Source organism: Lycium ferocissimum, chromosome 7 (assembly GCF_029784015.1).
Source record: "Lycium ferocissimum isolate CSIRO_LF1 chromosome 7, AGI_CSIRO_Lferr_CH_V1, whole genome shotgun sequence".
NCBI lineage: Eukaryota > Viridiplantae > Streptophyta > Magnoliopsida > Solanales > Solanaceae > Lycium > Lycium ferocissimum.
This window is the reverse complement of record NC_081348.1, coordinates 36,924,199-36,939,498: the sequence shown is the minus strand read 5'-3', so window position 1 is coordinate 36,939,498 and position 15,300 is coordinate 36,924,199. Positions and strand designations below refer to the sequence as shown.

At 33.6% G+C, this 15,300-nt stretch overlaps 1 protein-coding gene across 1 annotated transcript; it reads right to left on the bottom strand.

The window, feature by feature from the left end:
- Positions 1 to 1,101: 1,101 nt before the first annotated feature.
- Positions 1,102 to 14,632, bottom strand: LOC132064754 (fatty acid amide hydrolase-like). Its single transcript, XM_059457853.1, has 20 exons — positions 14,466 to 14,632; positions 14,254 to 14,363; positions 14,095 to 14,155; positions 13,159 to 13,355; positions 12,959 to 13,088; positions 12,633 to 12,710; positions 12,406 to 12,553; positions 11,495 to 11,607; positions 11,335 to 11,410; positions 7,479 to 7,550; positions 6,781 to 6,832; positions 6,081 to 6,161; positions 5,913 to 5,996; positions 5,640 to 5,743; positions 5,459 to 5,551; positions 4,516 to 4,584; positions 3,446 to 3,510; positions 1,888 to 1,949; positions 1,589 to 1,684; positions 1,102 to 1,485 (listed from the first exon to the last, which is right to left on the bottom strand). The coding sequence occupies exons 1-20, from the start codon at positions 14,542 to 14,544 to the stop codon at positions 1,417 to 1,419; spliced, it is 1,839 nt and encodes a 612-aa protein (XP_059313836.1). The 5' UTR covers positions 14,545 to 14,632; the 3' UTR covers positions 1,102 to 1,416.
- Positions 14,633 to 15,300: the final 668 nt, after the last annotated feature.

The window sequence follows — 15,300 nt, the reverse complement described above, 5'->3', positions numbered from 1 at the left end:
GCAGATTTGTAAGCCTTTGTTCTCTTTCTTTTAGGTTTTCTTTTATTTTTCATTAAAATGTATCAAAATGTCATTTAATTTTTTTGTTGATTTGATGACAATTATTATCTATTGATTTTCCATATGTGGAAAATTGAAATTAAAAGTGGTGCGCGAATTGAACTTGAGAAAGGAAATTCACGTACAGTTTGTTCGATTTAATCGATTCTACGAGAAAAGGAAAAGAGAAATAAATGCGTTATTTTTTAACCAGACTAAAAAAAGAAAATAAGACAAACAAATTGAAATGGAGGGAGTAAGTTGAAATTTATAATCTTGTTCTTCAAAAGCTTATCTCTTTCCTAATACAACACTAAGTTAGAATTCATGCTCTTAATATAAGTACGAAAAATAATTTAATAAAAAATGACAAATTCAATTACAAATTACAACTAAATTTTATCAATATTAATAAATTAAGTTAAAAAGGCATAACCCATAATACACACAATAATTTTTAAGTATATTTTAATACTTAATCTTTTTAATTGAGTTATCACTATTGAGTAAAAAAAAAAAATTCAAATTTGCAATATGGGTTTACTGTTTTTGATGAACTTTCTTTGTTTGTTTATTGTATTTGTTTACTATTATTTTAGGAATATAGTTTTCAACATGTTTTGTTGCTATCAATAAAAATTTATTGATTTTGAAGAAAGGAAGAAAGAAATCAATTAAATAAGGTAAGAAAAAAGAACAAATATGAGACATTTTAAAGTGGGTTTACTCTTATGATGAAATTCAGTCGTCATTTCCAACTAAATTTATTATTTTTTATACTATTATTTTAAGCTTACGAGTTTCAACTAGTTTACCATTATTAGCAACAAATGTAGAGATTTGGTAAAAAAAAAGGATGTTTTTAAAATGTCACATGGATATTTTTTATGGTCATTTTATAGTTCTCACACACTACAAAGAGAGCCACTTGGCAGTTGGCACTACATGAGGTTTTAGATAAGAGATTTATAGTTCAAGGGGTTACAACAAATCCCTGTAGTTTAAGTATTAAACTCGCACAACGTGAATAGTTTAAAGGTTTATAGGTATTAGCTCAAAAAATCAACCAAATAAGCACTAAATTATAAACAAAGCAGTTTCCTGTGTACAAATTCAAGGGTGTGGACAATCACAGAAAGGTTACTGGGGCTAAATACATGAATCAAAGACACACATCACCAAAATACACTAGATTTAGTTATTGGAAAAGAATGCTAGTGTTCAAACCACCACATTTTTTTATATCTAGCTAGGAGTTTTCTTCAGCTCTTATTCGATTCGTCCTTTTAAGTTAATTTTTTTGATAAAATCTTGCCTTGCCTTTGACGTTAGGCTTAAGATTATTCCTTCACTTTCTTTCAATGGCGTCTTGGAAAGTTAATTCAGATTCCCTTTCAAGATGTCATAGAACTCCACTGGTTTCTTCCTATACTCTGCAGAGATTTCCTGAAAGCACAAGTCATATATATTTCCTGTCAATATATAGTTGTTTGAACTTTTTGCAGTTTGTTAGTTAGGCTTGTGTGGTGGTAGGAGCGGAGGCGTATACCTCTATCGCAGTAGCTAAACGCAAGATTGAAGCTTCACACCACGGACGGCCAATGAGTTGCAAGCCTATAGGAAGTCCTTGCTTGTCATAACCAATCTAAGCATGAAAAATCAAAAGAAAAAGAAAGGTAAATTAGTGGGCTACAGGTAAATTTTAAACACATGATGTTGATTGATATTTGACGTCCACATGTTTGAGAATAATTATGGATCCTACAGTGATAGCCATCAAGAGACATCTTAGTTTTAATAAATTGGTCTTGGAATACAGAGGCCACACAAAAGATGAATATCACTTACAGGGATAGATATTGCCGGAAGTCCGAGAACATTTGCTGTTATAGCAAATTGCATTAGGCTTGCTGAAAAGAATAGCAAATGAATAAGCAGTCTAAATATAGTTAGATCATCATGAAGTGCTCATCATAACAATAAAAAGAACTGTCGTAGTATTGAGAATATTTTGAGATAGAACGCTTCAAAAGTTTAAATACCAAAGTACAATCTGTCTTCAATGCATACAAAAATCAAATTTCTGAGCCTAACACCATGTCAAACATCAAAAACTATCTTCTGACAGGTTTACTATAATGACCCATTATAAATCTACTTCAGAATTCAGATTATGATCTGAGGCACTAGTCAGAGAAAAGAGCGCTCACACTTTAATTGGCTTCAGAATTGAAGATGCCATTAAACTAAACCACAGTTGGTCTCTAGTATCAGCAACATATATACAATTTCCTCTTGACAGACATTCCACTAAAAGCTTTTCCTAAGCTCATAGTTCAAAGTAAATGAAATATAGATGTAATTAGGGTGTCAAATTCAGCTCATGGAAATATAACTTGCCCACACTTGGGCAGGCAGAGCAGGGTATATATTCATTGGTGGGTCATTTTGGGTATAACCCATCTAAAAGCTTGGCCCAATTCGGGCTGCATATGTAACCCAAATTAACTAATACAAAAATTTACTAAAGCATAGAAAAATTAAGTGTTTGGGTTTGATATAGTCATAATAAATAAAATAAAAGGCTTTTATTAGTTTAATTTGTTAAGTACACAAATTATATAAGAACAAACACACAAATGAAAATATGAGTTGGGAGGTTTGGGTTATGATCCGCAGTTTAGCCCATCTTTGACACAAGCAATCTTTGGGCAGGTCTTCTTTTTTTTTTTTTTTTTTTTTTTTTTTTTTGGATAAGGTTAACATGTATGTATATTAAAAATAGATTAACTTTGGGCAAGTCATGACCCAACTCCTTTTTAGTTCAACCCGTTTTAATCCGTCCAAATGTAGCCCAACCTGCCTATTTGACACCCTAGATGCAACCAGAGGAAATATCCACAGTGATAGATAGGCTTAAATTTTCTTATTGCTGTTAAACCACAACAACAACAACATACCCAATGTGATCCCACATGTGGGGCCTGGGAAAGGTGGGGTGTACCCAGACCTTACCCCTACCTTTGCGGGGTAGAGAGGGTTGCTTCCGAAAGACCCTCGGCTCAAGAGAAGTGATTTTCAAAAGAAGTTTGAGAAATACATGAGTAAAAAGGCTGTGAGGAAAATAACTAAGTAGGAAAGGAAAGTAATGACAGCAGAAAATAACTAATAATGATTTTATTGGCAATATTTTTGAAAAACATACATAAGCATGTGTCAAGTATATGGTAACTTGCGTAAATTACAGGATAATTTGGTAGTAACAATCAAAAAAAGTTATCCAAGCTTTGGAAGTTACCTGCACTGCGCGCACACAGCAAGGACGTATAGGATATAAAGGAGATGACAGAGTATCTCCAAGGACCATTAATGACTACTACAGAGTAATAAAATGATGTTAACCTACCTGTAACTGGCAAATTTGTTTCTCCAACTTCAAGAGCACCTTCTGGAATTTCTGGGGCTGTCATTCTGGAAAAAAGTAAAAATAGAAATTATGAATTGAGGTGTCCGTTGGTCCAGATACAAATTGATATAAATGACAACATACACAAAGCATTGGTCCATCTACTTTAGTTGGGGAAAAAAAAAAAAAAAGGAAGATATAATTTACTTGGGACTAAACTAAAAACTTTCTGCTCTATGATAGAAAAGCATCAGTATGTGTCATTCTATATGAACATATACATTTCCATTCGATGTGAAAACTCTGTGAGTGACGTATTCAATGGAAACCGTCTGCAGATCATAACATCAGATAAATGTGACTTCGATCATTAAGCTAAAATATATGGTACAGGCTTGTGAATCCGCCTGAAAAGCTAAAATATGGGGGTACAACTTCAAAGACAACAGAATTATCCTAATATCTAATACTCTTATTGAGTCATTCATTGATTAAACATTTTACACATGAACTGAAAAGCAATATATAGTCTATTTTTTGGGCCAATCATCTATAATTTTTTACTTTTCTACAATCATAGGTCAAATTATCAATAGCAAGAGTACCTAGGGAAAATCTTATCTCTCTTTTTTTTTTTTTGGGTGACGTAACAGTTCTTCTGAAACCAACTTCCCGAAACCACCATCAACCAGAAGATTGAGGAAAACAGTTGCCAACATTATCATGCAACTAAAAGGCCGATTTTAGCGTTTAGTTATAACCTTCCAAATCACTGAAAACAAATACAAGTTTCACTCTTAAGAGAGCTCTGAAACCATGTGAGATTATGCACAAGTACATGTCTTATGCTTAGGAGCTTCTATAGATAATTTATACAATACGAATTATACGTACATTATCATGGGTCATTATTACAAGTAGTTCATCTATTTACACATGTGACAAATCTAACAGAGATCTACCAACAATTGGCATAACATAACTGCAATGGAATGTAGCTATTTATACAGGATGTGAAAGAAGTGTATTTACAGATATCAGAACCCATAGAGTGCAAGAACTTAATTTACCCAGTGGTAGGTGTTACAATGACATTCACTTTCTTAAAAACCTCCATGTGGTAGTACATTAACCTCCGCCTGCAATAACAGACACACGAAAGCTGAAATAAGTTGAACATATTTTGGATGTGTTTGGTAGGAAAATGTTTTCTTGAATAATGTTTTCCTCAAAAATAAGTGGTTCTGTGTACGGTAAATAAGCAGATATTGCCCCAAGAGCATTTATGGGGGTGGGATAGGGTGATGGGGTGGTGGTGAGCGGGGTAGTGGTGGGGACATGCTTATGGCACTTGTTTTCCCTACTCTTATTAGAAAAGTCATTTTCCTAATTTTAAGGAACTTATTTTCCTAAAGAAAATGTTTTCCACAAATTGACCAACTCAAACATGGAAAAATTGGAAAATATCTTCCTCTATACCAGATACACCCTTAATCATATTTCTAAATGCAACTTTGTAGGGAGGCTTGAAATCTTTTAACATTTAGATTAAATATAGTAGTGCATCTAACACTAAACATGTCGCCAAAACATAATACAAAAAAGAACCATTAGATACTTAGATAACACTTAAGAAATACAAAGTAACCGTGGGGTAAACAAGCAATGAAATTAAAGGCATGAACCGTGGATTCTGATGTGTTCTTCTAGTAGAAAATAAATTTGTTTGCATGCAGTGTCTGAGAATATTATTTTCTAATTGAAAATTAAAATCAGGATATGAAGATGATAACTTTTTAAGCTTTTAGACACAGTGTGCTTAAAGTGAGGTAACCAAAACCTACAATTGCTGATGTAGTTTAAGCTAGGAAAGCCTATTAAATGTAGAATCACATGTGTATATGCCACTGATCTAAAACACACTAGCAGCTCCCTAATTTGATATTAAAACAAACAATAATTGAACAAATTGTTTCAACATGTATGAAAGTAATTCAGTAGTGTATTCTTTACCTGAGACGCTGGGCAGCAACATAGTCTGATGCTGTAAATGATCTGAAAAGTGTTAGATTTGTGCGAGTATCATAAGTTGATCTTCCTTCTTTCCTACATAAAACGACAGAAAGTTTATATTAGTCCAAGCTACAGGATTGAAGAACAGTCGATTAATAGCTTAAATGGAAAATAGATATACCCATCCTCACAACCAGGATTCCATGAGCACAGTGATTCAGATCCAATAGTAACAATATGGGCTGTGCGCAGCTCCCGAAGCTCCGGTATAACAATCTCTGTTGTCTTGATTGGAAAGAGTTAAGCAAGAAAAATAGAATAAACAAAGTTACATCCAGAAAGTGAACCTGAACTTTAAACATAACGTCTTCTGAAATAAACAATAATCTTGATGTAAAAAGCATGATTCTGACAGAATTGATCACATACATAATATAGGGTAATATGGACTTACTTTGCACCCATACAGATGAAATAGTTGGTTTAGGACATCTTCACACTTATCAGATATATCGGTCGAGCTAACATCGTTAAACCACTGTAAAAGATATCTTGTATCAGCCAATGTTCAACCAAGAAGGCTAAAGTCACCAACAACCTTAAGAGAACAGAAGTGCAACACCTTCGTATACTTTCCCAAGGTAAGTGATCCCAAAATATTTGAACTCTCATTGGATGATAAATCTGGTAAACAAGGGAGGGACTGAAATAAAACAATTAATAATAATGTGAATAAAAAACAGCATGCTTAATGCAGAGGACAACTTTTTAATCCAATGAAAGAACTCATTCGACATTGAACCTACATCAACAGTCTCCTATTCAACTATAGGATCAATTTAATCCTATGCTTAATATTGGTCTTTTTTAGATATATCAAATCCATTTTGGGGGACCTAAAACAACAAGGTTATAAGGGACAGGTAAATGACACATTTTTTCAGCAAGTTAACCAAAATAGTCTTCCATAATCTATATTATACTAGTAGAGTGAATACTGCAGCACTGATTAAAAAAAGAAACAAAGGGACATCCAGCGGAATGAAACATCACCCAAACTAAACCAGCAGCAGAAGAGGTGCCTGAAGAAAAATACCCCAAACTTAAGTTATTATGGTAATTAACATGCTTCAGGATCATCGATAATCATCATAACTGCAATTTTAGTGGAAAAACTCAATGTTGAAAGATGACCTGATACTCTATTTACTAATTAAACTAAAGTATTTAGAGAAATGAAGAAAAAAAAAAAAAGTCAAACTGAACCCTCAAGCAGAACAATATCTTGAAACTTTGCAGAAGTACAATTTGTGAGTGATTACAGGATTCAGCGCAATTCGATCAGCTGGAGAGGATCCCAAGATTGCTGCATACCTGAAAAGTTGTAAAGAAATAACAATAATCAACAGATATCAACCATAAGAATGGTCTTACCACCATGATCAAAGATAGCTGGACCAAATTTAACAAAAAGATACACAAACATGCAACCTAAATTTTTAAAAGATGCATACAACCTAATTAGGGACAATAGAAGTCTGATGCCATGAGTTGGGATAATTACATTGTTCTAATCTTTAGCTTTAATAGCTTTTGAACTCTAAAATGTGTAGGGAGTAAATGCAGGTAGCAAAATAATAGGACATAATGGAAGAAATGGATCTATATAGTACAGGTGATACGTATTAGTTGTCTTCTTCTTCTTCTTCTTCTTCTTACTGTTATTGTTATAATAAGAACAATAACAATTGATCCCTTGTTATCCAGTGATAATTTGTCCAATAATTTTGACACTCAGTGTCTTCTTCACCGTTGTTTAGCACATATAAAGTTAAATGGAATTGATGCAGAATATAAACAGTGTAACACCAGAAATAATTTTGATTGCATAATCAAGTCAAACAGGTAAATGAAAAATGCATGTTTTGACTGTACACAGTGAGATGAATATCAGAGATTCCCATGACCACAATTGACTATTTGTTTGTAAAGAAATTGGCAGTAAAACCCAATTACTAACATAAGTATGGCATCCTCAACTGTAGCTGTGATGGGTCCAATAATTGCAACAGTTACTGCTTCCCACAGTGACCTGAGAAAAGAACAGAGATGGACCAAATTATAAACATATCCACGCTTGCAAGATGCAATCACAATCATTGAGAATGTTTACAATACATAACCTAAGTATTATTACATACTTCTGATCAAAATTCAAATATTGGCTGCTTATATCGAATTTCAAATTCAGCAAAGTGTATGGGAGTTCATTCTAATATCATTGGCAATGGCCAATATGAAACACATCACAACAAAAAATGAACTCAAACGTTATTTTGTCTTGCTTCTATGCACTCTAACGGCATTCATGGGACATCAACTTCATTTTCATTTTTCTTGTTTTTGGATTCTGTAATGAAAAACAGAAAACCCAAAACCTCTTTTTTCAACCAATACCTCAAAACTGCATTAATTATGAATCTGCAAGATGTAAGTACATTTATAAGCAAAGTGCAGATTAGAGTTATCAACTACTGCAGCAAGGGTTGCACTTCTCTAAAGCTACCTTATTTCTCATATCATGAAGTGCCTGGGGAATAATCTATATCTATATCTATATCTATCTATATATATTATAGGCAAAAGATGATGTGATGTAAGCTTCTCTACATGCCTCCATTGCTATTTATCTTTTATCTCCTTTTTTTGACATTTTTTCCTCCATTTCTCTACTAATCTACTCATTAATTAATTAACACAAACAAAAACTTAATACTTATTGCTTTATTAGAGTATGGCCAAAGTCAGCCCACGTACAAAGCAACCCTCTAATCAACCCACGACAGCATATTTATTGCTACATCAAATTTGTTTACAATAAATTCAAAAACCGTTTTTTCCCATTTCTTCCAAAAGTACACGTTTGTGCAGCAACTCCTAAGGCAGAAGTGAAAAGCCATTTTAAGCGTCAATGATTTTTAATCTGTATCCCATGAGTAATTCTCACAAATATTAATCACTATTAATTACAGTCATTTACTCCTCTGCCTCTACTCTATTTTTCCCCCCTATATATGTGTCTTCTTATTCATTTTCTTTGGGTACGTCATTTCCATGTGTTGTACCCTTGTGCCTTTTTTTATTGTCTAAAAGGTATTGAATAACAAATACGTTTTGTATGATCTTATTTTTTAAGATTTTCATTCAGTAAATAGTTTTTGGTATCCTATATTGATCCTACGAAAGAATCTAACATGTAGAATTTTACTCTGTTTACATACCATTTTCATTCGTAGTACTGTATTGTTTCTTGCAAGAACAAGGAGAAGATCAAATGGTGGATATATGAAAAAGACCGAAAGGATGACTAGGGGAGGTGGTGTGACACCTCTCTATGATCTAGAAAACTATTCTTTTTTTTTTTTTTCCTTTTTTTGGTCTTTTTTCTTTTTCCTATTTTTCTCATTTATATTCTATGTAGAAAAAACTCAAAACCACTCATTTAACTCTCTTAATTATGTTAAATGTTCTCAACTTTTTATCTTCCAAAGAAATGAATGTTACGTTTTTCCTGTTTAATTCATCAGAAAAATATCTATAATGGAGGAACATTATTGTGAGCATGAAACATTTCATCGGCTTCTATCACAATTCAATTCACCAAAATTATTGTTTATGATAATGGAGAATTTAAAGCCATTTAGACAACTATTTAATGTATAAATCTGTGCAAGCTAATTAACTTCAAATTCTCGGCAGGCATTTAGCCAAATTTTTTTGGTTGTAGTTAGAACTTTTCTTCAGGGAAGCAGGTAACACATGATACAGAGAGGATACGTAAGCTATGAGAATTTATGACATCTTATGGTCTTCCTCTATATGTACTTGTATAAGTTCATATCAATTGGCATCTTATTCGGTATACAAAGCACTTATTCTTGAGTAAGATTCTTTTTTCTTACATGAAATTTCACTTGACGAATGTCGGATCTCGCACCAGTTATTTTAATTTAATTTCTTTTTATAATTGAATTATATCATGAAAAAGTTTGAAGCGGATGTTGTAGGAGCACATTCGATGGATGTCAAAGGGTTGTCAAAGATTTAAGACTTCAGTTAATTCTCTTAAATCATACGAGGTTCCAATAAGGTATTTGACATTTAAACTACAGTCCACTTAATATCCGAGATGGTTCAACTTAAAGCTATAGGTTCATGCAACTATTTAATTTCTCAGATATCGAATTATGTGGAGATTTTATAATATAAATTTTGCCTAACTAGATAAACATCATTTAGGGATATGAAAAATTATTTGTAGTAGGTGAACTACATATAATTTAAGATTTAAATATCGTTTTAGTTGAATAATAAGATTTAAAGTTGCTCCTCTACATGCGACTTTTGTTTGGGTGGGGGGGAGGGGTAAGTAAATGATGATACAGAATTGTTATTCTGCAAAGTAATTTTTGGTGATACATGATTGTCATTCTCTTTCATTGCTGAAAAGTTTTAAAAAAAAAATTATATATTCTACTTAAGAAAACATAAAATAAGTAACAAATGAGAGCCCGTTTGGATTGGCTTATAAGTTGTTTTCAACTTTTTCGTTTTGAGTTTTAAAGTCATTTTTGCTTAAAATAAGCTTAAAAAATAATTGGGCCCATTTTTATTTTTATCTAAATAAGCTAAAAAAAAATTATATGACTTAGCTTATCCCAACTTATTTTTTTAGCTTAAAATAAGTTGGGCTTTATATCCCAACTTATTTTTTTTTTTAGCTTTATAAGCAAACTTTATAAGCTGCTTAAAATAAGCCTATCCAAACAGGCTCTGAGTAATTGTAGAAGAATGATAAAAGGTTTTATGCCATAAAGACCAAAAAATGATTCTTTTAACATCTAATCATAACCAATAGCTATAGTGGAAGAGGTTAACTCAATAGTTATATTTAGACTCTTGGGTTTTTTAAAATAAGGTAAATACAAAACAAATATTATTCACAAATAAGAGGAATATTTATGATTACTAATGGTAAACAACATTCTTGTAAAATAATTAACTATAACAGTTGAAGAGAAAAGTTAAGTAGGTATATTTAGAATAACTATTACAGTGAAAAAGAAAAATTTAAGTAGATATATTTGGAGTAACTATTACAGTGGAAAATGAAAAGTCAAGTAGATATATTTAGAGACTTTGGGCTGCTTAAGAGGTAATGCAAAATATATAGTTCAAAATAATATTAATCATTATAACTAATGTTTATTAGTAGCAGTTTATTTAGAGACTTCTGAAATTTCTAAAAAAAAGTAAACAGAAAATTATGTCCTATAATAAATTTAAACTACCAAAAGTGGGAGGCTTTTATTTAGATAATACTTTCCTATTTTATTTTATGTATTTTTCCTTATTTCTAACCGCGCGAAGCGCGGATAAGTTAACTAGTGCTTTGACTAAGGCCCAGAAAAAATATAGTGCTTAATTTCATGCCTTACACAGAATTTTGGGTGTATAATTATTTCTTCACTTATCCACCTAGAGAAATGAAAAATGCCATTTACAGATATTGAAGAGTACAAGTTATCATAGAGATCTGATAAAACTGAAATCCAGAGATATGGATAAAAAAGGGCAGCCCGGTGCACTAAACTCCCGCTATGCGCGGGGTCCGGGGAAACTCCAGAAATATGGATAACTACAGAAAAGAACAGTTTTTAGGCTAGAAAGATCAAATTGTAACGACTGAGGGAGGTAAGTTGTATGAGGCAGCAGATCAAAGATTTGACAGCAGACGGAAAAGTTCTCCTGAGAGGATTCATAAGGATAAACCATTCGGGTATAGATGAACATTGATCTACTATTCATGAACTTACCCTGTCAGGTCAGTCCGTCCAAATGTTGTTTGCAAGCCCACAACCCCGCAAAGAGAAGCAGGAATTCGTACTGAACCTGGCTTTCAAATGAATAAAGCATGAAAATCTATAACCATTTTAAAACAAATTACTAATTCACTGTGCCAATATGTTATACAACCTCCACCATCTGTTCCCAATGCTGCTGAACACAATCCAGAAGCGACAATTGCAGCTGGACCTGAGGATGAACCACCTGTGTACCTTTTTGGATTATGCGGATTTCCAGGTGTACTGTCAGAGAAAAATGTTTTACTGGTGTTAAAGGTAAAATATACCCAAGAAACAATAGTTACCAGATACGCTACAAAGGATGCTGTCTCAAGAACAAGGGGGAAAAGGATATCTGAGACGGTCTGTAGTATGTTGCTCGGACTCTTCAAAAATGCCGCTCGGATCCTTCAAAAGTAGTGCATTTTTGGAGGATCCGACATAGGTGCAGCATCATTTTTAGAGAGTCCAAGCAACATATTTGTATGAATGACGAAATAATATAACTCAACCAAGACCCTCAGACACTCAACCAGAGGAAAAGGACTACAAGATGCAGTAAGTGGACAACATATTTGAATATACATGTTAGAAATATGTAACTTAAGGAAATTACCATCTTTCAAAAGAGAAATGGGGAAGCAAAATTTTATACGATTGTGCAGTTAAATGAGTCAAAATGTTGAACTAATCACATAACAGCCAAAAAACCAACAGCCAACATCTTTACACGAACAAGTAGAATGAACTTAGGAATAAACCACCTCTAGTGAACCTTGTACCATGTCGGCAAAAGAAGGTAAAAGATGAGCCAGAAATGACTGCTAAAGAACATTCAATAATCCAGTCACTGAAAGATCCACATTGAAACAGAAAGGAAGATATCAAAAAAGTGATTTTTGAGGGATGTCTTTAGCATACTCCTGTTAAATGAGAAATCGTTCTTCAACATTCACAAAACCATATAGATCAAGTTTGCTTTATCAAAAAGAAAAAAATTAGTCATGTTTCCTATTTGTAGGTTCAAGGAAAAAAGTTTACCCATAATTTGGATTATTTCCTGTCGTGCCCATACCAAGCTCATGCATATTTGCCTTTCCTACTAGAATTGCACCACTGTTTCGTAATCTCGACACAGAAACTGCATCTGTCTTTACCTGGCGAACCTCATGAAACCATGTAGAACCACCTGCTCTTTTAACAGGGAACAAAGTTCAGCTAACAATGGCAGAGATATTTGCAGATGAAATGTGATGTTGGACACATACCCTTTGAAGGATGAGGATAGCAATCAATATCATCCTTGACTGCAATGAAAATCCCATCCAAGATTGACAATGGGATTCCTCCATGACCACATCATAATAGAAGGAAAAAAAAAAAACAGATGAAAGGAAATACGGTTTAGTAACAAAATCAGCAGACTTCGCACAGTAGTTTGAGATATGATTTATTTGCAGGAAACTAAATATCATTTTCATCATTTATTTGACGGCGTGTGCTGAAAACTTAGAAGAAGAAAAAAAAAAGACAAATTGTGAATTGCAATATGTGGGCAAGATCCACCTTTATGCACATCTACAAATAAAAATACCTTCCACAAATCTTTGAGTGGAAGCTGCCGCTTGCCTTCTCACTTCGTTGGGGTCAAAGGAGATTAATAATGGTGCCGATGGCTGCTTATTATTAAATGCCTCCATTGCTGAGATAAAGTGCTCTGCAACCTTTAGCAAGACAGAGCTTTATTACTCTTGAAGATAACCGAAATAAAACAACCAACGGAAAGTCACTTGCCATAGATGGTGTAGTAAGCTTAGATCTGTATGCATATCCATAATCACGGATTTTCCAGTAACGGAATTGGAATGGTTCTTCTGAATCAGAACTGCATCTGCTAGAAGGATCATAATGTGGAAGACACTTCAAGGCTAAATCAAGCCGTTCTTCGGGTTTTCCTTCTTCTTCTAAGCAAACAACACCAGGCTCTGGCTCTAAATTCATATGCATAATGACAATTCAGTACAATTAGAAAAGCACCTTAATTCCTGAATTCCAACTTCAGCAAAATCATGGAATGCCCATGGTATTATTCTTCTTTCCAGTTATGTGTCAGAAAATCAGCCGAGGATTAGTTTATCACCCTTAATGTCATGCTCAAGGAGTAAAATGTAAGTGGTAAAAAGCTTAGCCTCAATATATAGGATTGTTCGTGAACTTTTGCTGGCAAGAAGTTTATAAGATCCACAACTAATAGAAAACAAAGAAGAAAGACAACAAGGGGTACAATAAGATAGGTAAGCAGTGCTATCTCAGTGGAATGGCATATTTAGAAGGAAACAGGATCTTCCTACTCCGGGAGAAAAATTGAAGTATACTAAATATACAAAATACAACAACAACAATTACGCCTCAATCCCAAGCAAGCCAGTGTCGGTTATACAAATCCTCCTTATCCATGTCGCTCCATTTTAAGCCCATATCGGTCTAATATAATAAAAAAAAGATAGTTTCAGTTGCACTAGATGTTCTATACATTTCTACAGGTATATAAATCTCTAACAAGACTAAAAGACTCATTAGACCTAAAGAATTGTACTAGCATGATTAAAACTTAATCTCAACTAATTGGTATCACCTATATAGATCTTTTTATTCCACTGTGTCCTAAAACTGAACATACGATATTAATAAACTGATTGAAAGATAAGCAGAAAAAGCTTAATAGTGAACCTTGAAGAGGGAACTCGGGAATGAACATGGGAACCTCTGGGATCACAGTATTCTTGACCATCTACAGCAATCAAAAACATCAATTTTAATTTCTTAATCTCCCTTTTATGCACCAGATAAATAAAATAGCAAGTGTCCACAAGTTAATACAAACCAAACCTCAGTAATTCCATTCTTCTGCTTCAGGTGACTGACAATTAGAGAACCAATTAACGGTGCCTCGATCAATTTAACAAACAACTTGAACCAAAAACCAGTCAAATGCGGAGCTGCAAATCAATTAACACACAAACCAGGGAAAAATTGATACTGTCAATTCCATCGCTGCCAAGACACTATGTTTAAAAAATATATATTTATGAAATGCAAACCTTCTACTTTTTCAGGCACATATTTTACTGTGGTGAGGTCTACTTCATTCACCGGCAACATCACTTGCTTCTTTACCATTTTTCAGTATAAATTTTTGAACTGCACAAAAGCACGAGATATGATCAGAAGAATAAAATTGAGTGCTACTAGTTATTATAAGGACTATACTATATAGTATTACTTAATGTATAGATGGATAATCATGTTACACTTACGTGACAGAGCTGTGAAAGTCGGTAACTTTCGCTTTCTTAGCTCTGGCTAGGACCAATAGCAATGAATAACACATTGAGAAGACAAATATCTTAATTGACATTGAAATTACTTAACTTGATTGAATTTGAATTCAATTCTCCTACTTTTTTGGTCATAAGTCAGAACCTTAAAATGGTCCCAACGACCAACTACTTTCAATTTAGTGCTTTCGGAACACTAACTCTCACACGTGACATGTTGTTATGTTTTGGGCTCCTTAGGCGTATCTGGACTTTGGTGGGATGTTGGGCTTGAAATACTCACTACGCAAGCCCAGTGCTAAAGAACGTCGCTAGGGCCTAGGTGTGCATTTGTACGAAGGCAATGAGGTTTTGTACCCAATTTTCAATAGGGCAATTCGCAGAATTGCCCTTCTTTTGGGGTGGTCTTTAAATTTTGCCCCTCATATTTGAAATGTTTAAATTTTCGCTTCTACTAACACCCATAGGTTCCGGGTTCGAACCGCGCGATCAAAATTTTAAAAATTCGCAAGGCGATTTAAATTTATTTATCTTGCCGACAAGATACACATGAAGGAATTACCAAAGTTATGCGGGACCGGCATACTTATGCCTTGTG

Excerpts from the sequence above, each read along its gene's own strand:
- LOC132064754 (XM_059457853.1), bottom strand. The coding sequence starts at position 14,544 with ATGGTAAAGAAGCAAGTGATGTTGCCGGTGAATGAAGTAGACCTCACC. Across the intron at positions 11,411-11,494 it reads ATTGGGAACAGATGGTGGAG|GTTCAGTACGAATTCCTGCT; the intron begins GTTGTATAACAT and ends TTTGAAAGCCAG. Across the intron at positions 6,833-7,478 it reads GTTGAGGATGCCATACTTAT|GTATGCAGCAATCTTGGGAT; the intron begins GTTAGTAATTGG and ends ACAACTTTTCAG.